At 42.5% G+C, this 26,473-nt stretch overlaps 1 protein-coding gene across 2 annotated transcripts in view; it reads left to right on the top strand.

Annotated features, from left to right (window-relative positions):
- SNX27 (sorting nexin 27) overlaps positions 1-25,071 on the top strand; it is a 93,186-nt gene extending 68,115 nt beyond the window's left edge. Inside the window, exons 8-12 of one of the 2 annotated variants that reach the window (XM_032154633.2) lie at positions 8,093-8,182; positions 18,375-18,524; positions 18,853-18,981; positions 19,388-19,447; positions 20,338-25,071. In XM_032154633.2, coding sequence (XP_032010524.1) covers positions 8,093-8,182; positions 18,375-18,524; positions 18,853-18,981; positions 19,388-19,447; positions 20,338-20,385 — 477 coding nt within the window. In that variant the 3' untranslated portion in view covers positions 20,386-25,071. Of the gene's footprint in view, positions 1-8,092; positions 8,183-18,374; positions 18,525-18,852; positions 18,982-19,387; positions 19,448-19,556 lie in introns of both variants that reach the window. The other variant, XM_032154634.2, reaches the window with a different exon arrangement.
- The last annotated feature ends 1,402 nt before the right edge of the window (positions 25,072-26,473 follow it).

Raw genomic sequence — 26,473 nt, 5'->3', positions numbered from 1 at the left:
ATTTACCCAAGGTTTATTGTGGTGTGTAGTATGAATGGTTGGTCTAAGTTAAATTTTCTTGGTATTGCTATCCACACAGCACATCAGGATACATTAAATGATTCATTTCTAATACATTATGCTTAACTTGTCTTGCATTAAATTTATATCTGTGTGTGTGTGTGTGTGTGTGTGTGTGTGTGTATATGGCCTATGTTTAGCATCTCTCTGCTCTTAATCTGTATTTCTATTTTTGACTCCGTATTCCCTTTTGATTATTGTTTCTGTATAATACATTTTAATATCTGGTAAGGCTAAGCCTTCCTTTTTTAAAAGGCTTGATATTCTTTCCCATTTTTTGTTTTCAAATAATTTTTAACCCATTTCATAACACTTTATAAAGTATCTATCCTATTACTATTCCAATTGGAATTTTGTTAAATGTATGGTTTACTGAAGAAGAATCACCATTTTAATTAAATGTTGTATTATAATAATAGATGCATAAAGTATGTATTTTATTCAACTTGACTTTTGTTTCCTCAAAAAATTACATGGTTTTATGTTTTACCAATGCCCCCTTAAATTAATCACCAAGGATTTTATATTTTTATTGCTATTATGAATGGAATATTTTATCTTTGTATTTTTGGAGTAGAAAAATCATTAGCTAGGAGTCAGAATATCTGGTTCAAGTATAAGCTCTACATTGGGTAAATCCTTTGCATAACATTGTTGAGATCTGTTTTCTCATCTGTTAAAGGGGAACAGTGGTGTGTCTCATAGGTGGGTTTGTTTATTTTATTTTAAATGTATTTTTTATTTAAAAAATTGAGAAGGTGTCTCGCTATGTTGCCCAGGCTGGTCTTGAATTCCTGGCTTCAAGCAATCCTCCCACCTTGACCTCCCAAAGCACTGAGATTACAGGCATGAACCACCACACCTGGCTGTTTTTTTTTTTTTTTAATGCTTATCAAAATTTAAGTGAGGGCAGAGCATGTGAAATTGCTTTTTGAAGTATAAAACTAGAAGACAAAAGTATTTAAGTATTTAGAAAAGTTAATGTTTTTGGAGCAGTATCTTATATCCAGCAACTTTTCTGAACTTTCCTATTGCCTCAAATGATTTCTAAACAGCTTTATTGAGGTATAGTTTACATACAGTAAACTGTACATATTTAAAGTATACCATTTAATAATTTTTAAAATTTCTAAGCCATTTTTAGTGTATAGTTCAATAATGTTAAGTATATTCACAATGTTGTACAATGGATCTCCAGAATTCTTTTTTTTAAAGGAGGGGACAGAATCTCAGTCTGCCACCCAGGCTGGAGTGCAGTGCTGCGATCATAGCTCACCATAATCTTGAACGCCTGACCTCAAACGATCCTCCTACCTCAGCCTCCCAAAGTGTTGTGATTACAGGCGTGAGCCACTGCTCCTGGCCCAAAACTCTTTTAATCTTGCAAAAGATTAAAACTGAAACGCTGTACCCATCAAACAACTCCCTGTTTTCCTCTCCCCCTTGGCAACTACCATTCTACTTTTTGTTTCTATGAATTTGACTACTTTAGATATTTAATGTAAGTGTAATTATACACTATTTGCCTTTGTAATAACTGGCTTATTTCACTTAACATAATGGCCTCAAGTTTCATACGTGTTGTGGTAGTATACGACAGGGTTTCCTTCCTTTTTAAGGCTGAATAATATTATGTTGTGTGTATATCCCACATTTAATTTATCCATTGATCCATGGACAGTTGGGTTTCTTTCATTTCTTGGTTATTGTGAATAATGCTGCTGTGAACATGGGTGTGCAGATATCTTGTTGAGATCCTTTTTTCAATATACCCAGAAGTGGGATTACTGAATCATATGGCAGTTCTATTTTCAACTTTTTGAGGAACTGCTATACTGTTTTCCATAGTGACTGCACCACCTCAAATGACTTATTTTTTTGTTTTGTTTTTTATTTTTTGGAGACAGAGTCTTGCTGTGTCTCCCAGGCTGGAGTGCAGTGGGATGATCTCGGCTCACTCCAACCTGTGCCTCCTGGGTTCCAATGACTCTTATGCCTCAGCCTTTTTGAAGTATAAAACTAGCTGGAACTACAGTTGTGTATCACCAAGCCCAGCTAATTTTTGTATTTTTAGTAGAGATGGGGTTTCACCATGTTGCCCAGGCTGGTCTCAAACTCCTGGCCTCAAATGATCCACCCAGCTTGGCCTCCCAAAGTGCTGGGATTACAGGCATGAGCCACTGCACCTGGCCACAAACACCATGCCTGGCAGCTGTTTTTTGATGGACTAAGTAAACAACTGTATCTTTTGAAAAGTATATTAAATTTCTCTTACTTAATTTCAATTATTTTTGTATCATATTTTGATGGTAGGAATATTTAATGAATTTCACAGTTCTAAGATGTTATCAATTATAAGATGCACCATTATTTTATGTATTGATAAGAAAGAGAAAAAAGCTGTCAGTTAAACTGATACATCATTGATTGTAAGATACATCCCAATTTCAGAAATGTTAAAATATGAAATAATGTATTCATTTAAATTGATGAGATATTATATGTTAGATGCTAATGGTAATAATGAGCCTTTTCCTTAAAAAATTAATAAGGTAGAAATTAATCATTTATATTTAAATTCTGGCTAAACCTGGCAAAGTGTACACACATTTAAGCTGCTGTTTCCTGAAAGCTCACAAAAGTAGCAGTAGTGGAATTTTAAAAACCGTAAACTTGCAAGGACAAAGAGAACAAGGGAGGATACCACAGCAAATGACAATTGTTGACAGTTTTTAGAAAATGAATGTCTAAGTAAAAGAGTTTTGGTATTTGGTTATTGTGGAGGAAAAATTGGTGATAGGTACATGGGAAGTTACAAACAAAAACACGAGGCATTTAACCTCAGAGGAAATAAAAAATTATGCAAGAAAGGAAGTCATAGCATAGTATACAGCTTAGCTGTGAACAGTGTTTACATATTTATAATGCAGTCATTGAGTATTTTTTATTGAGAAGTTGGGGGAAGAGGAAGTGGGAGTGTTTGGGTGTTACAAGAGAGTTAAAACCAAATATTTTCAACACAGTAAGTCAACAATGTCTAAAATTGGTAAATCAGGAATTGTCAATGTAAGCATGCCATTTAGAATTATGGAAGGATTATCACAAGAAATTGCTTAAAGTGCCTAAAAGTAGTTGCTTTTGTGGAATGACGCTCTGGGATCAAGAGGCTGCTGTTTTTATTAGGAGCCTTTTAGTACTATTTTTTTTTTTTTTTGAGATGGAGTCTTGCTCTGTTGCCCAGGCTGGAGTGCAGTGGCGCAATCTCGGCTCACTGCAAGCTCCGCCTCCCGGGTTCACGCCATTCTCCTGCCTCAGCCTCTCCGAGCAGCTGGGACTACAGGTGCCCACCACCACTCCTGGCTAATTTTTTGTATTTTTAGTAGAGATGGGGTTTCACCGTGGTCTCGATCTCCTGACCTCGTCATCCGCCCGCCTAGGCCTCCCAAAGTGCTGGGATTACAAGCGTGAGCCACCGCGCCCGGCCTGTTTTTTAAAACTATATACATCTTTTACTTTAATTTAAAAAATTTAAGAAGAAAAGGAAACTAGGGTGGTGATATTTATGTTTTCCACTTAGTCAGTCAAGCAGTGTAATCTTTTTTTTGAGACAGAGTCTTGCTCTGTCTCCCAGGCTGAAGTGCAGTGGCATGATCTCGGCTCACGGAGATGTAACCTTCGTCTTCCGGGTTCAAGTGATTCTCTTACCTCAGACTCCTGAGTTGCTGGGATTACCTGCTCCCTCCACCACATCCGGCTAATTTTTGTATTTTAGTAGAAATGGGGTTTCAACATGTTGGCCAGGCTGGTCTTGAACTCCTGACCTCAGGTGATCCTCCCTCCTCCGCCTCCCAAAATGATGGGATTGCAGGCATGAGCAACCACACCTGGGTAAGCAGTTTCTTCTTTTTTTTTTTTATTAATTTTTTTTGCACACAAAAACAATAAACATTTTCTAAAAATACATACAAACAAAAAGATGCGTATCAAACATATTAGGAAGGTTGCACATGGGAAGACGGGGAATAGAAATGGGGAGTGGGAATTAAAATAAATGAGAGAGGGACTTTATATGGATCAGTGATAATAACTCAATCCTCTACTTGACAAAGAAGAAGAAGGAAGAGGAAGAAAAAGAAAGTGGGATAAAAGATCAGAAAGGGAGGAAAATAGAAAAAATTAGAGTATGACTCCAGGGTAGACCTGTTTTGTTGTCACTGAGTTGGTTGGTTGGTCTGTCTGTTGTATTTTTCATATGTTTCGCCATGTTGGCCAGACTGGTCTCGAACTCCTAGCCCGAAGTGATCAACCCGCCTCGGCCCCCCAGAGTGCCGGGACCACAGGCGTGAGCCACCACGTCCAGTCCCCACATTGCTTCTGGCCTCCGTGGTAGACCTCCCAGACGGGGTGGTCGGGCAGAGGCGCTCCCCACATCCCAGACAGGGCGGCCAGGCAGAGGTGCTCCTCACTTCCCAGACCAGGCGGCCAGGCAGAGACGCTCCTCACTTCTTCCCAGATGGGGCGGCCGGGCAGAGGTGCTCCTCACTTTTTCCCAGACGGGGCGGCCGGGCAGAGGTGTTCCTCATTTCTTCCCAGACAGGGCGGCCGGGCAGAGGCGCTCCTCACTTCCCAGACGATGGGTGGCCGGGCAGAGGCGCTCCTCACCTCCCAGACGATGGGCGGCCGGGCAGAGGCGCTCCTCACCTCCCAGACGATGGGTGGCCGGGCAGAGGCGCTCCTCACTTCCCAGACGGGGTGGCGGCCGGGCAGGGGCTGCAATCCCAGCACCCTGGTAGGCCGAGGCGGAGGCTGCCGTGAGCCAAGACCACGCCACCACACTCCAGCGCGGGCCACACCGAGCACCGGGTGAGCGAGACTCCGTCTGCAGTCCCAACACCTGGGGAGGCCGAGGCGGGCAGACCACTCGAGGTCAGGAGCTGGAGAGCAGCGTGGTCAACATGGCGAAACCGCGCCTGCAGCCAAAGTAGAAAAAGCAGGCTGCCGAGCGCCGGCAGTCCCAGGCAGTCCGCGGTGCGGGGCAGCAGCGAGCCGAGTAGATTACATGCAGCCTGGGCCACAGAGGGAAAAGGAAGAAAGAAAGAACGGGAGGGAGGGAGGGAGGAAGGAAGGAAGGCCAGTTTCTTGATTAGAAATGAAAGAAGACCATTTTTACTGCCCCATGTGTAAAAGAGCTCACTTGGAATTGCTGGAGTAGATAATCACTGTGACCCACCTCTGCCTTGGGAAAGTGTTCATCAAATATTAGTACTGTTGTGAGTCAGACATAGTTCTAGGCATTAGGGGTAAAAACAAAACAGAAAGACAGCGTTCTTATATTCTTATTCTTATTCTCATCGAAACAATACAGAAATAAAGAAAAATAGCCTTTTCCCTGAGCTAAATAACACTGCAAATTTCTTTGGAAACTGGATAGACCAGTATTGTTTATTTATTTCCCCCCCTCTACTTCTCTGCTGGCTTTTCAATAATTGGTTTAAATTTGGCTGGAGCAGTACAGTGTTTTGGTGATGAAGAGGAAAGTGTTCAGGATCTTCAGGACATTGACATTGCATGGTGGTTCTTTTTGAACATCCCCTCTGTGGCTATAATCCTCGGAGCCCTCACTTGTATGGCCAGGTTGGGGAGAGACTGGCATAATCTTTCTATTAGTCACTTCCTGGCAGGACATTCATATCCTTGTATGGTTCTTAGAAGAACTTAATAGCTAAATGATACTAATAATAGCTACTGATATATACTTTATAAAACTCTTAACATCTGTCATCTTTTTCTTGTACATCTATGAGATATTCCAGTTTTACACAGTGAAAGGGTTTACATGACTTATGCAAGTGCACATTGGTAGGTGACAGAACTAAAAGTTGAATTAGTCTCTTGACTTAATCTTTTTTTTTTTTTTTTTTTTGCGATGGAGTCTTGCTCTGTCCACCCAGGCTGGAGTTGCAATGGCACAATCTTGGCTCACTGCAAGCTCCGCCTCCCAGGTTCATGCCATTCTCCTGCCTCAGCCTCTTGAATAGCTGGAACTACAGGCGCCTGCCACCTCTCCCCGGCTAATTTTTTGTATTTTTAGTAGAAACAGGGTTTCACCATGTTAGCCAGGATGGTCTCGATCTCCTGACCTCGTGATCTGCCCACCTCGGCCTCCCAAAGTGCTGGGATTACAGGCGTGAGCCACCGCGCCTGGCCCTCTTGACTTAATCTTAATCTTGAACTCATTTGCCTATCCAACTATCTTTCCTTAAAAGACTCTGGGAAGTGATTTCTACCTTGAGTACCAAACATCATTGATCTTCCTTATTTCATTCTCTCTTCAGGTTAATTCATGTGGCTTTCAAACACAAATCAAACTTTCTTTAATAAAGAAGGAGCCACTTTTTGTTGCTTATTTTAGCTCCCTGTTGTTTATTTCCTTAAGTCTAAATTCCTGTGCCTACTTTTTAGGATTTTTCATAATCTGGTGTTAGTCTGCCTATCCAGCATTATCTTTAATTGTCTCCTGTTCCCTTATTTAAATCAGGCAAATCTGTTTTCTCAGAGTATTTAAGCACAGACTCATTCCTGTTTCCTATCTTTAGCTTATAGTTTCTCTTCTTCATTCTGTTCTTTGGGGATCCACCTAAGGCTTCCCTGATAACTGTAATTATCAATAAGTGCTTCCATTCTGACTGCCTATATCACTGTCTGTACCATACATGTTTGCTATTTCATTGTAATGCAGTATTATATACCATCTTTCAGTGCTCTCTAATTGTTTACATGTGTATAAAATAACTGGAATTTAAGTCCCCTGACAAGAGAAACCAGATCTCTCACATATACCAAAAATAATGCTTGAGCACGTGCCAGATATTCTTTAAATGCTTGTTATTCCAATAAGTATACCTGTTACTGGATGTATTAGTCCATTTTCACACTGCTATAAAGACACTACCTGAGATTAGGTAATTTATAAAGAAAGGAAGGTTTTTTTTGTTTGTTTGTTTGTGCTTTTTTGAGATGGAGTCTCGCACTGTCACCTGGGCTGGAGTGCAGTGGCATGATCTCAGCTTACTGCAACCTCTGCCTCCTGGGTTCAAGCGATTCTCCTGCCTCAGCCTCCTGAGTAGCTGGGATTACAGGTGCCTGCCACCATGCCCAGCTGATTTTTTGTATTTTTACTAGAGACGGGGTTTCATCATGTTGGCCAGGCTGGTCTCAAACTCCTGACCTTGTGATTCACCCGCCTCAGCCTCCCAAAGTGCAAGAAAGGAAGTTTAATTGACTCACAGTTTCGCATGGCTGGGGAAGTCCTCAGGAAACTTACAATCATGGCACGAGGTGAAGGGGAAGCAAGCACCTTCTTCACAAGGTGACGAGAGAGAGAGCACACGCAGGGGGAACTGCTGTTTTTAAAACTATCAGATCTAGGCCAGGCACGGTGGCTCATGCCTGTAATCCCAGCACTTTGGGAGGTCAAGGCGGGCAGATCACTTGAGGTCAAGAGTTCGAGACTAGCCTGGCCAACATGGTGAAGCCCCATCTCTATTAAAAATACAAAAATTAGCTGGGCGTGGTGGCTCATGCCTGTAGTCCCAGCTACACCGAAGGCTGAGGCAAGAGAATCGCTTGAACCTGGGAGGCAGAGGTTTCAGTGAGTCGAGATTGTGCCACTGCACTCCAGCCTGGGTGACAGAGCCAGACTCCGTCTCAAAACAAACAAAAGAACTCCATCAGATCTTGTGAGAACTCCCTCACTATCACGAGACCAGCATGGGGAAACCAGACCATGATCCAGTCACCTCCCACTGGGTCCCTCTCTTGACATGTGGGGACTACAATTTGAGATGAGATTTGAGTGGGGACACAGAGCCAGACCATATCGCTGGACATGTGATATATAGTTCACTGGTAATGATGGTGGTCCAAGTGGACAAGAGATTTCCTGAAAATGCGTCTGTGTCTGTTTTCATCGATAATGTACATAATAATGATTTTTACACTCCTTTCTTCTCTACTTCTGTTTTGGTGATAGGCAGTTGATGATGTGAAGAAAGGTTACATCAAAGCAGAAGAAAAGTCCTATCAATTACAGAAGCTATACGAACAAAGAAAAATGGTCATGGTAAGTTTATGTCCCCATAATCCCTTTATAAAATGCCCCTTCCTACCTTTAAAACCTATAGTTCCAGTCATTTTTGAAAGGATTACAACCTGGTTAGTGGCTTAACTAATTTTAAAAAAGGAGGGTAATAGGGACCTTGATGCAAAGTCCATTGTGTTTCTCCATTTAACACACAAAGATCTTGAATTACTGTATATTGGTATGTAATTTTATTATTATTTTGGGGGGATGAGGTGGGGGAGGGACAGAGTCTTGCTCTGTTGCCCAGGCTGAAGTGCAGTGTCGTGATCTAGGCTCACTGCAACCTTTGCCTCCTGGGTTCAAGCGATTCTCCTGCCTCAGCTTCCCGAGTAGCTGGGACTACAGGCATGCGCCACCACGCCCAGCTAATTTTTGTATTTGTAGTAGAGACAGGGTTTTGCCATGTTGGCTAGGCTGGTCTCGAACTCTTGAGCTCAGATGATCCACCTGCCTTGGCCTCCCAAAGTGCTGGGATTACAGGACTGAGCCACTGTGCCTGGCCCATAATTTTATTATTAATAATAACTATTTTTTGATTAAAAAGTACTAAAAAGTTATGTAAAACATTACAATAGGATATAGATAAGATTGTATAAGACCTGATATTTAGCTTTTTAACATTAGGAATTATTTTAGTCATGATTTAGCAATAGCAAAATCATTTGTTTTTACAGCTTCCATTTCTGCAGTTGCTTAAACATTTATGCTCCGTAGTGCTCTTGGTTAGTATATCATCCTAGAATTGTGCTATTTGATTCAATAACTACTAGACTCATGTAGATATTTAAATATAAATTTAAATTCATTTAAATTAAATACAATTTAAAATTCAGTTCTCTAGCTACTCTAGCCACATTTCAATGCTAAGCAGCCATATGTGCACAGTGAATAGCTAGCATATTGGACTGTGCAGGTATAGAACATTTTCATCATCACTAAAAATTTTGCTGAACAGGGCTGCCTAGAGCATTCCTTAAATGGCTTTAAATTCATTTTCAATTTGTATCTGCCATAGATACAGGGATGGAAATTGTCAAAAATAAAATTAGTAAAGAACACATAAAAATTTCTACTCGTTATAACATTTTTAAATTTCTCTCTTGGCAGATTCACATGCAGTCGAAGTTTTTTCAATTATACATGCTCCTCAACTTACGATGACTTTACATCCCAATAAACACATCTTAAGTTGAAAATATTAAATCAAAAATGCATTTAATACACCTAACCTACCAAACATTATAGCTTAGCCTAGCCTATCTTAAATGTGATCAGAACACATATTACGCTACAGTCAGGCAAAATCATCTAACACAAAGCCCATTTTAGAATAAAGTTATTTAAACTGTTTTTTTTTTTTTTTTTTTTTTTTGAGACTGAGTCTCGCTGTGTCACCCAGGCTGGAGTGCAGTGGTGTGATCTCAGCTCACTGCAACCTCTGCCTCCGGGGCTCAAGCGATTGCCCTGCCTCAGCCTCTCGAGTAGCTGGGACTATAGGCACCCACCACCACGCTTGGCTAATTGTTGTATTTTTAGTAGAGATGGGGTTTCACCATGTTGGCCAGGTTGGTCTCGAACTCCAGACCTTGAGTGAACCGCTTGCCTCAGCCTCCCAAAGTGCTGGAATTACAGGCGTAAGCCACTGCGCCAAGCCTAAAGTTATTTAAAGTTTTGAACAAAAATTTGAGGTTCTTGTAAAGACAGCAGAAAAGTTAAAAAAAAAAAATTGAAGTACAATGTCTACTGCATACACATTGCTTTCACACCATCATAAAGTCAAAAAAGCATTAAGTTAACCATTGTAAGTTAGTGACTGTATCATTTTCATTCTTTAGTAATGATTCTGATAGGTCATTTGAATTCTTTTGTACCTTCTGTGTACTTTTCAGGAGAGAATATTGATTCATGTACATTAATTGGTTGGAATAAGAATGCAGACAGCTGCGGGGCGTGGTGGCTCACACCTGTAATCACACTTTGGGAGGCCGAGGCGGGTGGATCACCTGAGGTCAGAAGTTCGAGACCAGCCTGGCCAACATGGTGAAACCCCATCTCTACTAAAAATACAAAAAGTAGCTGGGCGTGGTAGCATGTGCCTTTAATCCCAGCTACTCAGGAGGCTGAGGCCAGAGAATCGCTTGAGCCCGGGAGGTGGAGGTTGCAGGGAGGCAGAGGTTGCAGTGAGCCGAGATTGCGTCACTGCGCTTCAGCCTGGAAAACGCAGTGAGACTCCGTCTCAACAACAATAACAACAAATGCAAACCAGTCAGCCATTGAACTTAGCCTGTAATCTTCTATCTAGCTAAGTTAGTTATTTTAATTACTTATGTGATGAAAAGTAATAAATCTCTTTACCTTAGAAAATTGCCAAAGATCAGGGAGCCATCTTACCAGTGTTCTATGTATCAGCAGGCTGATATAGAAAATGCAAAATCCTTTAAATGTAATTAAATCTTGGCAGAATTTTGGTTTGGAGAATTTTGCTATGTGTGAGACAGAATTTTAAAACACGACTTCCTCCTGTTCTTTAAGATAATGGCATTGTCTTCTATATATTAATGCATGATTCTGACCAATACATTTGCATCTTTTTGGTGAAAAGGGCCAAATACTAACAGGCCATCAACTTCTACAGTAATCCTTTGCCTTTGCCAAAGCCAACAGAGTTTTCTTGTTTCTGAAAAGTTAATAGAATCAAAATAATTTCATAAGATCTTCTGATAATACCAGTGTGGAATACATACTGTTTCTTTGCATTTATAGTACTCCAAACACACTATCTTTCCATGTATGTATTCAACAAAACATATTTGTTGAGTACCAAGTACGTGTCAGGCACAGTGCAAGGTGTGAGAGAAATAAATAGGTTTGCATTGTGCCATGGCAAAATATAGAAAATCTGAATTTAATAAACACAGTAATCTATTATGAAGTCATTTTTAGACTTGTTTATACTTTGTAATCACCCAGGTAAAAGCTCAAGTATAGTTGATAGACAGATATGTTTCTCCATGGTCTTTTGCCATTGTGTATAAAATATGCTTAAACGTTTGTGGAATTAGATTGTCTTGAAAACCTAGTACCCACGTATTTCTGTGTACTAGCCACATGATATGATAGTCAGATTTTGAAGAAAATCTCATCAAAGTTTGAATTTCATAAGTATAATATGTATTCAAGTATCAGTGTTCAAAGGCATTAGCCTAGCCAATATTAGGTCATGGTCAATACATTGAAACTTCTCACATGGGCCCTTCTGAGCCCATAGGCCCTGATGCCATTAACCATAGCAACTAAGTATGGTGAACAGGCCTACGATTAGGCCAGATCACTACAATTAGTAGTTGTCACATCATTGTAAGAACTGCAGCAACACAATGAACTTCTCAGTTTTAGTTTCTTTTCTGTAAAATGGGGATATTCCGATTATCAGCTATTAAGTAGAATCGACAAAATACGCCAAGATTCTTGGAAGATAAATAAGCTTTGTGTAAGTTCCCCTGTCCTCCAAATCTCCAAATACAGAAGAGAGCTCACATCTGTGCATAGTTTATAATACCCAGTGTGATCAAAAACATTTTTGTTTTATACTTACTTACAAAGTTAGACTGAATCTCAAATTTGGATGGTTGAGAATATAATATACAAGAAACAATGTTTTCTCCTCTTCCTCCCTCCCTCCCTCCCTTTCTGTCTCCTCACACAAAACAGTAGACATGTAAATTATGCTTTTTTTATGTCGAAGTGGCCTGATTTTGCCATTGTTGAACAGATAAAGAGCTTTTGTGTTTCTCTACATAATTTGTATTGATTTCACACAAGGCAGCATGTATGTCAGTTTTTCTCAAAGTGTGGTCTCCAGTCTACTTACATAGAAGACATTTTTGAAGCTGCTTAAAATGCAGATTTCTAGACTCCACCCCACATTTACTAAGCCAGAATCTCTGGGGGTAGGACGTAGGGAACTTTATTTTTAAAAAGCACACTGGTGATTCTGGAACATCAGGTGCTTCAGAATCACTACTCTGATTCTGGTTTTGGGAGAGTTGGCTCTTGAGGTTCCTCTTGGTCCCTTACTTCTATTTTGGACCTGGTTTGACCCTTAGCAGGTTGTTTGGGAGAACAGAGAGTTCTCTGGAGTAGACCTTGACCCATTCACCTAAAGTGTTCTGCTCTGTTAAGCATTGAGTCTCTGCTTTAAAAACTGTCGGCCTGGTGCGGTGGCTCACACCTGTATTCCCAGCACTTTGGGAGGCCGAGGCAGGCAGATCACGAGGTCAGGAGATCGAGACCATCCTGGCTAACACGGTGAAACCTCGTCTCGACTAAAACTACAAAAAATTAGCCGGGCGTGGTGGCGGGCGCCTGTAGTCCCAGCTACTCAGGAGACTGGGGCAGGAGAATGGCGTGAACCTAGGAGGCGGAGCTTGCAGTGAGCCAAGATCGCGCCACTGCACTCCAGCCTGGGCGACAGAGCGGAGTCTGTCTCAAAAAAAAAAAACAAAAAAAAAACGAAAAACAAAAAAACAAACTGCCCTATATCTGTATTTGTCTTGCTGAATATTGAACATTTATAAAATATCCTGTACTATACCTGTCCAATTCTCTGGCTTAAATGGGCCACTTTCTACATGATACATGAATAAAGGAAGATAATTCGGGATACATATTTAGCTACTCAAAACTTAAGGTGAAAACTAAGGGAACCTGTGTCCTTGGTGAGACAACAGAGTAAAGTCTCATTGGGAGACAGGGTGGTCAGAGAGACTCAGGTTGGGTAGTATTTATCAACTTTAAGTGGGAAGTCCCTGAAAGGAGAATGGGCAGGATGATTTGGTGTTTTAAATACCAAACACCCTTTTAAATATCATGTAAACATGCTTAAAAGCAAAAATTCAGCGAGGCACGGTGGCTCACGCCTGTAATCCCAGCACTTTGGGAGGCCCAGGCGGGCAGATCACAAGGTCAGGAGTTCGAGACCAGCCTGGCCAGCATGGTGAAACCCCGTCTCTACTAAAAGTACAAAAAATTGCTGGGTGTAGGGGTGCACGCCTATAGTCCCAGCTACTCAGGAGGCTGAGGCAGGAGAATTGCTTGAACCTGGGAGGCGGACGTTGCAGTGAGCTGAGATCATGCCACTGCACTCCAGCCTGGGCAACAGAGCAGAGACTCCGTCTCAAAAAAAAAAAAAAAAAAATTCACCTTTCTTTTACAAATTTTTGATTTATATAAAAAGTTTTTTTTAACTTATTTTAGGTTCAGGGACACGTGCAGGTTTGTTACACAGGTAAACTGCATGTCATGGGAGTTTGGTGTACAGATTATTTTGTCACCCAGGTAGTAAGCATGATACTACCTGGTTGTTTTTTCTGATCCTCTCCTGTAAAATTTTAAATGTTTCTTCTTTGAGGCTTTGTGCAAGCCCAAGAATGTAGAGACTGCCCATTTAATGCTGATAAATACTGCTCAGTCTGAGCTCTCTGAAAACCTTGTCTTCCAATAAGACTTTACCTTTATCGGCTCACGAAGGGCACAGGTGCCCTTACTTTTCACTTGGGTTATTTTTAGAGCTTATGCCATTAAGAAGTCCCCTGAAGGTCTTTTGCTTTCAAGGACTACATTCTTGAATACAGAGGGATAAATTAGTCTTTTGATTCAGAGGGGATGGAGAGGGCATGTATTATGTGCCTGACTGGTCTAGGCACTTTATATGAAGTCTCATTTTCTCCTTATAACAACCCTGCAGGTATTATTCCTACTTTACGGAGAAGTGGAGTCTGAGAGATTAAGATTCTTACCTAAGATGACATAGCTTCTCAGAAGTGGAACTAGAATTTGAAAATGTGATTTGAACCCATTTTTGTCAGGCTCCAGTGCATATGTTTTTTCCCTGCATCAGGGGAGACAGGATAGCAGCAATGTCTTATTTCCAGATGGCAGAAGAGAAGACCCCAGATAGAGTAACTTACTCAAGGTCACAAAGAGAGAGTTGAAGATACTCAGAGCCCCACGCTTCTTCTGATCTCTTTTCCCAAATCCCTGCCTTTGTCGGCATGCTTCTCTCTTTTTAAAGATCTATTATAGTAAAACTCCCAGTTAGAGATTGTGGCAGAAATATTTGTCCAAACGGTAGTGGTACCTCTCAATGAAGAGAACTCTCAACAGATGTGCTATATGTAATCCTATTTTGTTAAAGGACATGAATAGTACTAGTTTCAAGGGTCAGCGACACCCACTGGCATTTACAGAGGTGTTAAGTGTCCTGGAGCAGAATTGCTGCTTGTTGAGCATGTAAAGTTTCTGATGACTGTGTTAGGAAGATGGCTTGGATTGAGTGCCAGAGGCCTGGTTGCTAGGGTGTTCTTTTTCTTTTAACATTTTATTGTATCTATATATACTTTTTTTTTTTTTTTTTTTTTTTTTTTTTGAGATGGAGTCTCAGTCTGTTGCCCAGGCAGGCTGGAGTGCAGTGGCACAATCTCGGCTCACTGCAGCCTCCACCTTCCAGGTTCAAGCAATTCTGCCTCAGCCTCTCATGTAGCTGGGATTACAGGTGCATGCCACTATGCCTGGCTAATTTTTGTATTTTTAGTAAAAATGGGGTTTCACCATGTTGGCCAGGCTGGTCTCGAACTCCTGACCTCAGATGATCTGCCTGCCTCGGCCTCCCAAAGTGCTGAGATTACAGGCATGAGCCACCAAACCCAGCTGTATAAATTTTTAAATGCATAAAGAAGTTGGAAGAAAAATACAATTAATCCCCATGTATCCATTACCCAGCTTCAATAGCCTTCGGCTTTCTGCCATTCATGTTGCCTCTATCTCACTCACATGCTTTTTTCCCCTCAGGAGATTTGTTTGTTTGTTTGTTTGTTTTACTGTCACTGACTTAAAGCTCACCCCAGGAATTTTTAAAAGTAATTTCCAGATACTTTAAAAGTTTTTTTTAGCTGTCATTTATTAAATGCCTAATTATGGCTGAGTACTATGTTAAATATCTTTTTTATTTTTATTTCTTATTTTGAGACAGGTCACTTATTTTGAGATTGCAGTGGTGCAATCTAAGCCAGGCTGGAGTGCAGTGGTGCCATCATAGCCTTGACCTCCTGGGCTCAAGCAATCCTCCCACCTCACCCTCCCAAGTAGCTAGGACTACAGGTGCCCAGCAAAATTTTTTTTTGTTTTTTTGTAGAGATGGGGTTTCCCTATACTGCCTAGGCTGGTCTCTAACTCCTGGGTTCAAGTGATCCTCCCACCTCAGCCTCCCAAAGTGTTGGGATTACAAGTGTGAGCCACCATGCCCAGCCAAATACTCTTGTATTTAATGCTCACAAATCACACTGTGGTTTAGATGCTATTATTATTTCTCATTTATGGAAGAGGAAACTGAGGCACCTGGGATTAAGTAATTTGCCTGCCTTAAAGTAACTTGCGCAAGGTTGCACAATTAGGAAGTAATGGAAGTAATGGGGCCAGGATTCAAGCCCAGGGTAGTCTGGGCCTCTTACTCACTCCTCTGTGTTTCAGGCATTGCTGTTTATTATAACCCCAGAAGAGTTCTGTTCTATACCACCCACCCCTGTCATATTTACCAAAGTATAGGAGTCAGAGATTTATTTTGTTTATAGTGCCAATGGCAGGATTAACCAGTATCCATGTTTATCACTGATCTAGGAAGGACAATAAAAAAGAGAAGGTGAAATAGGGCGACAGAAGGAGGGAGGGAAGAAAAATGTGATTGAAATATTGTTGCACTTCTAGGCTGGGCATGGTGGCTCACACCTGTAATCCCAGCATTTTGGGAGGCCAAGGCAGGCAGATCACTTGAGGCCAGGAGTTCGAGACCAGCCTGGCCAACATGGCGAAACCCCATCTCTACTAAAAATACAAAGTATTAGCCAGGTGTTGTGGTGCACATCTGTGGTCCCAGTTACTCAGGAGGCTGAGGCATGAGAATTGCTTGAACCTGGGAAGCGGAGGCTGCAGTGAGACATGGTCACACTCCTGCACTCCAGCCTGGGTGACAGAGTAAGACTGTCTCAATTAAAAAATAATAAATAAATAAATAAATAAATAAATAAATAAATAAATAAATAAAGAGATGGAGACTTGCTCTGTTGCCCAGGCTGGAGTGCAGTGGCATGACCAGACTACCCTGGGCTTGAACTCCTGAGCTCAACCTATCCTCCTGCCTAAGCCTCCAAATAGCTAGGACTACAGGCACATACCACCAGCCCAGCTAATTTTGAAATTTTTTGTAGAGACAAGGTGTCACTCTGTTGCCCAGGCTGGTTTCAAATTCCTGAGCTCAAGCAATCTTCCTGCCGCAGCCTCCCAAAGTGCTGGGATTACAGGCATGAGCATTGCACCTGGCCCCTCTGTTTTACAGCGTTGTAACTGTGAGAATCATATGTGGCACTTCATTTTGGTCCAGATGCTTTTCAAGGAACCATATATACTGGAGACCCAGGGGACAATGGGGTTGATTTGGGGACTAGTCGGTGACAGTAACAGGAACAGAGGCCTGGAAATTAAACCTGGGTTCTAGTCCTAGTTGTGCCACTTATTATTACTTGTGACTGCAGGCTAGTCTCATCTTATTCTGAGTTCCCATAACATGACTCATTTTTAAAGTCTCTTTCAGTTTTAACATTTTGTAAATATGAGATTTGGGGTAGCTTAATCCTTACTACAGATCATTGTAACTTTTGATTGGAAAAGGAATAAAGAGAAATGTTACCACCGGACGCGGTGGCTCACGCCTGTAATCCCAGTACCTTGGGAGGCCGAGGCGGGTGGATCACAAGGTCAGGAGATTGAGACCATCCTGGCTAACCCGGTGAAACCCCATCTCTGCTAAAAATACAAAACATTGCCAGGCGTGGTGGTGGGCGCCTGTAGTCCCAGCTACTCAGGAGACTGAGGCAGGAGAATAGCGTGAACCCGGGAGGCAGAGCTTGCAGTGAGCCGAGATCGCGCCACTGCACTCCAGCCTGGGGGACAGAGCCAGACTCCATCTCAAAAAAAAAAAAAAAAAAAGAGAGAAATATTACTCCCTTTCTTAATTGTAAGGATAGATTAGATTCCCATCCCTTGATTACAATGAAAATAGAGGATCAGACTAAACAGAATTGTGAGACCCCTTCTAGCCCTGTGAGTCCTGGTTATAGTATATCTAATGGTTTTCATCTGTGTATCTTTTTGTTTTTCCGGTTTTTTTTTTTTTTTTTCCCCCTGAGACAGTGTCTTGCTCTGTCTCCCAGGCTGGAGTGCAGTGGCGCAATCTCAGCTCACTGCAACCTCTGCCTCCTGGGTTCAAGCGATTCTCCTGCCTCAGCCTCCCGAGTAGCTGGAATTACAGGCGTGTGTCACCACGCTTGGCTAATTTTTTGTATTTTTAGGTATTTGAGGCTGCAGTGAGACATGGTCATGCCACTGCACTCCATTGAGACGGGGTTTCACTGTGTTAGCCAGGGTGGTCTTGATTTCCTGACCTCGTGATCCACCCGCGTCGGCCTCTCAAAGTGTTGGGATTATAGGCGTGAGCCACCGCCTGGCCCGTATCTTTTTGAAGTAGAGAAAGGAGGGTTAGAAGTATGAAGGTGTTGTTTCCTTACTTACGGCAAAAAAAAAAAAAAAAAAAGTGGAAGTTGAAAGTGGGATAAAGAATTGCTAGCCAGGCACGGTGGCTCATGCCTGTAACCCTTGCACTTGCAGTGGCTGAGGTGGGAGGATTAGTTGAGCCCAGTTCAAGACCAGTGTGGGTAGCATAGGGAGACCCTGTCTCTATAGAAAATCAAAATTTAGCTGGGTATGGTGGTGTGTGCCCGTGGTCCCAGCTACTTGGGAGGCTGAGGCAGGAGGATCACTGGAGGCTAAGGTGGGAAGATTGCTTGAGCCCTGGAGGTTGAGGTTTCAGTGAGCCAAGCCAAGATCATGCTACTGCACTCCAGCCTAAGTGACAGAGCAAGACTTGGTCTCAAAAAATAAAAAGAAAAGAATTGTCTCAGAGTCCTTTCCCGACTTAGAGATGGGTGCGAGACCAGAGGCCAGGTCTTCAGGTTGTTGGGTGAGAATACTCTTTGTTCTTTTTCTTGCACCACATCTCAATAGCTCTTCATTGTGTTTAATACCATAGTAACTCTGTTTCTCCCTTTTTTTTTTTTTTTAGTACCTCAACATGCTAAGGACTTGTGAGGGCTACAATGAAATCATCTTTCCCCACTGTGCCTGTGACTCCAGGAGGAAGGGGCACGTTATCACAGCCATCAGCATCACGCACTTTAAACTGCATGCCTGCACTGAAGAAGGACAGCTGGAGGTGAGTTTTCAGCATAGGGCTCTGGCTACGAGGACTGGAGATACTTTGATGCTCACTTGCTTGTGACGTTTTAATTCCTTTTTAGGGGGAAATGAAATCAAAACTGTATTTTGACTGGGGCAAATAAACAGGCATGGAATCCACACTGATCCTCAACTTCATTGGCTGCTTCCACTGATTTGTATTCTTCTATCACAGTCCTTTCTCTGAAGCGATGCAGACATCTCCATTCATTTCTCTTCTGTCTCCTGGTTCAGAACCCCCTACCTCAGTTCCCCAGCACTCTGAAACACAGACTGTACCTTACTCCCTTGTCTTGGTTGTCCAGAACCAGGTAATTGCATTTGAATGGGATGAGATGCAGCGATGGGACACAGATGAAGAAGGGATGGCCTTCTGTTTCGAATACGCACGAGGAGAGAAGAAGCCCCGATGGGTTAAAATCTTCACGCCATATGTGAGTGCAATTTGGGGAAAGTAACTGGGACTTTGTTTTTTTGTTTTATTTTGTTTTTTTTATTTTTATTTTTTTTTCAGCTAAATGCATAAATGGAGAGAGAGAGATAGAGCTAGTAGTTGTCTTGAGATCTGAACCTGTTTGAATCCTGGAGCCCCCAGATTCATCCTGTCTTTGCTTTAGGCCTGACTGGAATTGGCAATTTCCTATCCCACTTGGCTCGTAGTTACCACTAGAGGGAGCTAGAGAATAGGGGATGAACCAGGCCTGGGTTTTATGGTATTTGTCAGGGTATTTCTCTAGACTGAGTTTGGAAGATGGGATGACTGGGGACAGGAGTTCAAAGGCACAGTCCTGAGGTGCCTGCTCTTGAGAAGTTAGTGAGTGTCACCACCTTTCTTTTCAGTTCAATTACATGCATGAGTGCTTCGAGAGGGTGTTCTGCGAGCTCAAGTGGAGAAAAGAGGTAATTCTGAACAGTCCTTGAATTGACCTTTTCATCTTTTTGTTTCTTTAAAATTTATAGGCCTGTGGCCAAATACCTGGGACCCTCACCTCCATCTCTGTCTTTCTAGGAATATTAGTTAGAGACTGATTATCTCATGTGAGCCAGGACATTCTTCCAGCAAGGTTGGCCTCTGGATGGTGAACGGGCTGTGCAAAAAAGCCCTGCTTCTTCCCTTGTCTAGAGGGTGGACATTGGCTACAGGCTCTTCCATCTCTCATGACTTCATGGACCCTCCTCTGCCAGTTTTTTAAATCAGATCACCCTCCATGTTGTTCCTGACCCACAGGGGAAACTGTCCTCAGTTGTAGCCGTCTTGACTGGATGAGTCCTGGCAGTCTTTCTAGGCGAACCAAGAATGTGTGTGTGAGGGAAGGTGTTTGCTGTTGCTTTACTGCTGTCTGTATGTGCCAGTGCTGGAACAGAATTTGGAAGATTCTGAATAATTAGTTACTTATTCTCAAAGAAAATCTTTGAAAGAATCAGGAGGTCAAGTCAAGAAAATGAAAATTTATATTCTTAGTACAGTAGAAAACATTGGGCTCTGGGAATTTTATCTGGGTTTTCTCCTGGCTTTTTTTTCCTCTGTGTAATTTTGGGTAAATCAGCCTCCCTAGCTCTCAGTTTTCTCTTCTGTGAAACAGGAAGACTGAACCATGTAGTTAATAGCCAAGATCCCTTCCAGCTCTAAAAGGCTATGATTCTAGATGAGAAGTTATATCAGGAAAGATGCGGCCAATCAGATTGAGTCATCCAGGCATATCTTTTTAGCTTCTGTTTGAGGAGTTGTCTCCAGATAAGAGGAGATGTGGCTTCCCAATAACTCTTTTTTTTTTTTTTTTTCCTTTCAGAACATTTTCCAGATGGCGAGGTCACAGCAGAGAGATGTGGCCACCTAGCCTTTCCTTATCCCCTTCCCTTCACCCCCATCCTCTTACTCCTTTCATGTCCCATTTCAGACAGAGTAACCATTAACACAAAAGAAGAGAAAAAGTTAAAGTCGTTGTATTCAAAAGCCCTAAACTAAATATTATTAATAACCCCCTCTGAATTTCATGTCTCTGGAATTGAGGTGGTAGTGAACAGCAGATTGGTCAGCACCAGAAGTCAACCAAGTTAAGACAGGAAAAGAAATAAGCCCAACCAACTTGCCAAAGGTATCTTTGTCCTTTCACCTGGGCCTCATACCAACAGCCTCTCCTTGTACTATATTTTTAAAACTGGAACTATGAACTTCATCCATTTGCACTGTTCAGACATATATATGTATGTATGTAAAAATTATATATACACAAATTAGCTGCACGTATATACATATATATATATTTCTTTTTAAATTTCATATTGATGGCAGTACCTTTTTTAGCTTGTGTTTTTACACACCTTTCACTAGAATCCATGACCTCTCTCGTGCTCTCTTTCTTTTGAAACAAACTTTAAAAAGGAAAAAAAAAGCATTTTACAGGGAAAAAATACCTCTCCTCATGAAGGACTTGAAAAGTTTACAACCTGCTTGGATTTTTGCCCCTTTTTTTGTATTGAGTATAGATTCCGGCTCATGGGTTGCCATAGAGTCTGGGAGCAAGGAGTATAGGTTCTTTATCTTCCACGAGGGTGCTGGGGAGGAGAAAGAGGTGTGTTTCTCAAGGTTAACAGGCTGTAGTTCTGCAGGGAGAGCCTAAAGTCCTGGTATGGTCTCTTGATTCCGTGACAGTTTTTTTGATCCATCTGTTTCTCTCACTCCTGGCTTTATCTAGCCACATTCTGCACCTCCTTCCTGCTTTCCTAGAGCCTCGGTATGCTTTCCCTCAACCGGCCCTGAGTGAAGTTGCAGGTGGGCTCAGGAGGTTGATGCCATGGGAACCTGAACCTGAAACACTTCATGGTAGTAATTTCCTGTTTTCCTTGCCTTTTTTTTTTTTTTTTTTTTTTTTCCTGCGACAGGGTCTTACTCTGTCGCCCAGACTGGAGTGTGGTGGCATGATCATAGCTCACTGTTACCTTGAATTCCTGGGCTCAGGTGATCCTTCTGCGTCACCCTCCTGAGTAGCTGGGACTACAGGTGTGCACCACCACACCTGGCTAATTCTTCTTAAAATTTTTTTGTAGAGACAGGGTCTCACTATGTTGCCCAGGCTGGTCTTAAACTCCTGGCCTCAGGTGATCCTCTTGTCTCAGCCTCCCAAAGTGCTGGGATTACAGGCATGAGCCACTGTGTCCTTCCCTGCCTTTTTTGCAGCAGGGATAGTACTCAGGACCAGAGTTAAGCTGATACCTTAGGCACACACGTTGGACTTACATAGAGGAAAGAAAGCAAGCAATGCCCTATGTACATGAGGTTTTACCTCTTCCATTCCTGACCAATAACCACCCATAACTACGGCATTCTCTGTGACTTCCTTAAACAACAGTGATGGGAAGGGATCCAATAGTATCTCAAGGCCTTGGGGAAACTTGCAGTGGGTCAGTGGTCTGTGCCAACCCAACGATAGCCCCATCCAAGCCAGCTGAGGACCCAGGAAGGAGCAGTAGGTATACGGTTGATTAGATTGGCTCTCCCAAGTTTTAATTGAAAGGAGACTGAAGGAAAACCTTTCTGCTTTCTGTCCCTTAAAGAGCTCCTCATCTGATCTTGCAGCTAGACCCTTTGAGACTTAAGAGCTGCATCCCAGGATCAGAAGCCAGGGCTAATTGCGGTAGGACAATATTCCCTGCCCCTAAGCTCTGTAGATAGTGCATAAGAAGCACCAAGTCAGGCTCAGATGCAACTAAAACACATCTTTGAGCCTTGTCTTTTTCCCTTCTCCCCTTTCTAAACAAAAACCTTCCTAGGATGACATCTTTTGCTCTAACTGGGAGACAGTCATAATTGGTTGTAGTCAACTCTACTAAGCAGTTTTGGGGTGGTTGGAAAGTCTCTTTTTTGTTACTTGTTTTTGCAAATCATTGTGAGGCCACTTTTCTTTCTTTCTTTCTTTCTTTCTTTCTTTCTTTCTTTCTTTCTTTCTTTCTTCTTTCTTTCTTTTTCTTTCTTTCTTTCTCTTTCTTTTGCTTTCCTTCTTTCATCTCTTTTTTGTAATTTGTTGTTGCAAATCATTGTGAGGCCACTTTTCTTTCCCCTTCCTTTCTTCCTTCCTTCCTTCCTTCCCTCCTTCCTTCCTTTTTTTTGTGTGTGTGTGTGTTTTTTTTTCCAGAGTCTTGCTCTGTCACCCAGGCTGGAGTGCAGTGCACGATCTCGGCTCACTGCACCCTCCGCCTCCTGGGTTCAAGCGATTCTCCTGCCTCAGTCTCCCAAGTAGCTGGGATTACAGGTGTACACCACCATGCCCCACTAATTTTTTGTATTTTTGGTAGAGGCGGGGTTTCACCATGATGGCCAGGTTCGTTTTGAACTCCTGACCTCAAGTAATCTGCCCACCTCGGCCTCCCAAAGTGCTAGGATTGCAGGAGTGAGCCACTGCGCCTGGCCCACTTTTCTTTCTTTCTTTCTTTCTTATTTTGTTATCCTGGCAGCCATTTGCCCCTGCATGGTATGGGATCAAAGAGGACAGCCTTTCCTCCCTCACCTTCTCCAAATCTAGGTGGAATCACAGAGTACAAAACATAAGAATGCTGAATGTGTAAAGTTGCAGAGGGATCCCTAATTTGAAGACTTTGACACAGAACTAACTTCTTTTGGCTTAAATAAATTTAAAATGAGCCAAAGGACCCTGAAAAGAAGACATGTTGATTTCCCACTCCTAGATGCTAAAGAGACTTGGCACCAGCTTTGTTCAAACTGTAAAAATAGCAATTTGCCCCTACTCGTTCAGAGTGGGACAGTAATGAACAGAGCTGGGATTCCATGCGACAGCTTGAATGCTGACCTTCAGACATGAGTCATAGGGATTTGGGGGCCCCTTAGAATGGGTAGATGGTGTTATGTTCCCTTTCTGGCATAGCATTCACTGGTGCTTTGGAGATTAGGTGAGGGCCCTATAGGTAGTTGGCCTGTTGGCAGAATTTATTTAGGAACAGCCCTTCTTGAAAGTGTCCCAGTAACAAAGCACCCAGCTGCAGCAAGGAGGTGGGGAAGGAGGGCACCCCTGAAGGATAGTGCCTTCTTCTCTTCCACCCATGCACAGCCTGTGGCTGCGTAGATCCCATAGGATCAAGCCCTTCTTTGCATGAAGCAGTGTTAGTTGTGACTCTTCTCTCTCCCCTTCCTCTGCACTTCCTTTCTGTAATCCCTACTGTTCTTTTTAGTCCCAGCGTCTGCCCAGGGAGGCTTCTACCCAGACTTCTTTTGCAATTTGTCCCTGAGAAGAGGGGGTCTCCCAGTGCCCCCAGCTTCATCCCAGCAGAACCAGCAGGATCCTCCTGGTCTCTCACTGGCTTTCCTCCACACTTGGTTTCTATCCTCTGGGGTAGAAGCTCAGAGCTTTTTATGGCCCAGGAGAAAGTGTAGACCCTGAGAAACCTGTCCCTGCAGAAAGGTTCCCTTGGGCCATGCCTTGGGCCTCTCCTCTTTATATGTTTATTCTATTCTCCATTTTTCCGCCCTGTCCTTACCCTAGGCCTAAACACAAGTACAGATATGTGCGTGCTCAGGGCATCTCCTAGGCCTGGACCGAGCTCTCAGGGAGGAATTAGATAAATATTCAAACATCCTCATGCCTGGCCCATTTAGTTTCATCCTTTAGTTACCCAGGCCAGTAGCTTTGGGTTATCCCTTCCTGTAGCTCCAAACCCAGCACTTGGAACAGCATAATAGGGCACTGACAGGAGATGACACTCCCTCTCCTATCTCAGAATTTGCCAACTTCTGGGCTGGGCTCCTAGGAGGTAGTTTTCTTGAAGGGGACTGCATCCTAGTTGACCTGAATTTTCCAGACCAGGAGGGACTGCTGTGCCCTCCCTTCTCGCCATCATGCTGTTTGGCTAGATTCATTCAGCAGTGGAAGCTCTTTGATCTGTTGACCCCAGCATACTGCTGTTTCTTCACCAGCTTCATTGTGTCACAGTGGCTTCCTTTTGGAGGATGATGTGATAGAACACTCAGAGAGAGGAGGGGAGAAGAGAGGTAGTGGGTATGCTTCTTTAGCTCCCCATCTTCCAGGTCCACCTCTTGACTTCCTGTTCCCCTAAACCTGAGCACATCACGCCAGGCCTCATTGCTGCCAGGACAGCAACAGCTCACTCCTCAGCAATAATCTAGGGTATGTGGGAAGGTCAGGGCTGTGGTAAGGAATAGAAACAAAGAGGGGAGTGATATGGGGTGGGGGCACTTGGCCGCCTGCTAAACTTGGACATTAATTTTATATCATGACCCCTTTTTAAGCCAGTGAGCTGGGCTTCAGTTTTTCCCAGGCCATGCACATTTAATTTATTTCAGAGAAACTCTAATTGTATTTTCACTGCAGTATCTTGTATTTTTTATTTGTGATTTAAGAAATGTGAAGAGAAAATACACAGACACAATAATGGCTAACAGTGTTTCTTTCATTCCTTGTTCTAGAGCTAACCACTCTAAAATTGTTTGGTAATGTCACTTAGTGTAATTAATTGTAACATATTCTTTTAAATAAATTGATTTATTGATCAAACACTTCTTTGGTTTCCTAGACTACAAATCCTTTGGGTTGTGTGGGAAGAAGTGAACAGGGACCTTTGAGATTTGAGTCAGAGTGGTCAGTCTGAAAAGAAGAAGAAACATCTAACCAGTTTTCCCAGGTAACTAGTGGGGCAGTTTTTTGAGTGCAGGGAATGGAGAAGGGTGAGGAAAGAAGCCACAGGAGGCCCTTGGTTTGCAGTTCTCTTCCCAGTGGCTCCTTTGAAAATTCCTTCTTCTCCTTCAGATCTCAGAGGTGATTGAGCTTACCCCTCCCATCTGCAAGCTTGCACAAAAATCCTTTGAAAATTCACAGGATTCCTTTCTCTGCCATGCAGATAGAGCCTGGCAGAGCCTTTGGTACAGATCTTAGCAATGGCCCCTCCTCTCCACCCCCAGCAACAGGTATATACTTTTTCAGGTAAATCGGGAAAGTTTTTCTCTTTGGGATCTGGACTGAAAGGAACACATTATGACTATTGAATGTCCAGCACAAAACTAGGCATTGTGGGGGGCCTTACTCTCCCCTGCTCCCACACCCCTGAGAAGAAGGGTGGTCCTACTGCCTTTTGCTTTTACAGAGGCATCTGAGGGGCTGGGGCCTAACCACCTTCTCTCAAGAGTACCTGTTCCTCTCTGCACATTTGTTTATGAGCTGACTGTGGTCTGAAAAGCTCAGCATTTGTGGTGGGTGAGACATTTTAATTTTTTTATAAAGCTTCATTTATTATTATTTTTACAACTTCCGACCACACACTTTTGTTCCCTAACTGATGACCATAAGACCAAGGACCATTGTGACATTTTGTTTGGCAGTTTGGGAAGAGACATTGTTAGGGGCTCATTCATTCACCCACCCTAATGGGATATTTAAAATCTAAGCTTTGGATATTTAAAATCTAAGAAACACTACTATGCTAATGGAGGGGGGAAATGTTACCTTTCCTAAGCAAAGAATCCATAAAGAAGAACAAACTGGAATTCCAGAATTAGAGTTACAGTGGTTAAAGTCAAACATTTATTAGGTATCTGCTTTGGGGGTGGAGTGGGGAGATTGTTTGAGATACTGCAACAGACACAAAAGCAAAGAAAGAAACATTTCTGCCAGCTTACAGGCTCACAGAAGAATGAGACACTTATGCATGGCCATGATACACAGCAGTGAAAGGTTTAAGTGCCACAAGGACTAGAAAAGGAAGGAGAAAGACCTGTGGATGAGGGCCATTAAGATTTTCATGAAGAAAGTAGTGTTTAAGGTGAACTGTTTTAGTGTGAGAAGGATTTCAACAAGAAGGCATTCAACAAACATTTATTGAGCCATTATGTGCCAGACACTGTAGTAACTGGGAATGAAAAGACATGGGAGAAAAGGGACCAAACTTGCCTAGAGAACAATG

Source organism: Hylobates moloch, unplaced genomic scaffold, assembly GCF_009828535.3.
Source record: "Hylobates moloch isolate HMO894 unplaced genomic scaffold, HMol_V3 SCAFFOLD_5, whole genome shotgun sequence".
NCBI lineage: Eukaryota > Metazoa > Chordata > Mammalia > Primates > Hylobatidae > Hylobates > Hylobates moloch.
Note: the sequence above shows the minus strand (reverse complement) of the source record. Positions and strands in the feature narration are given on the sequence as shown.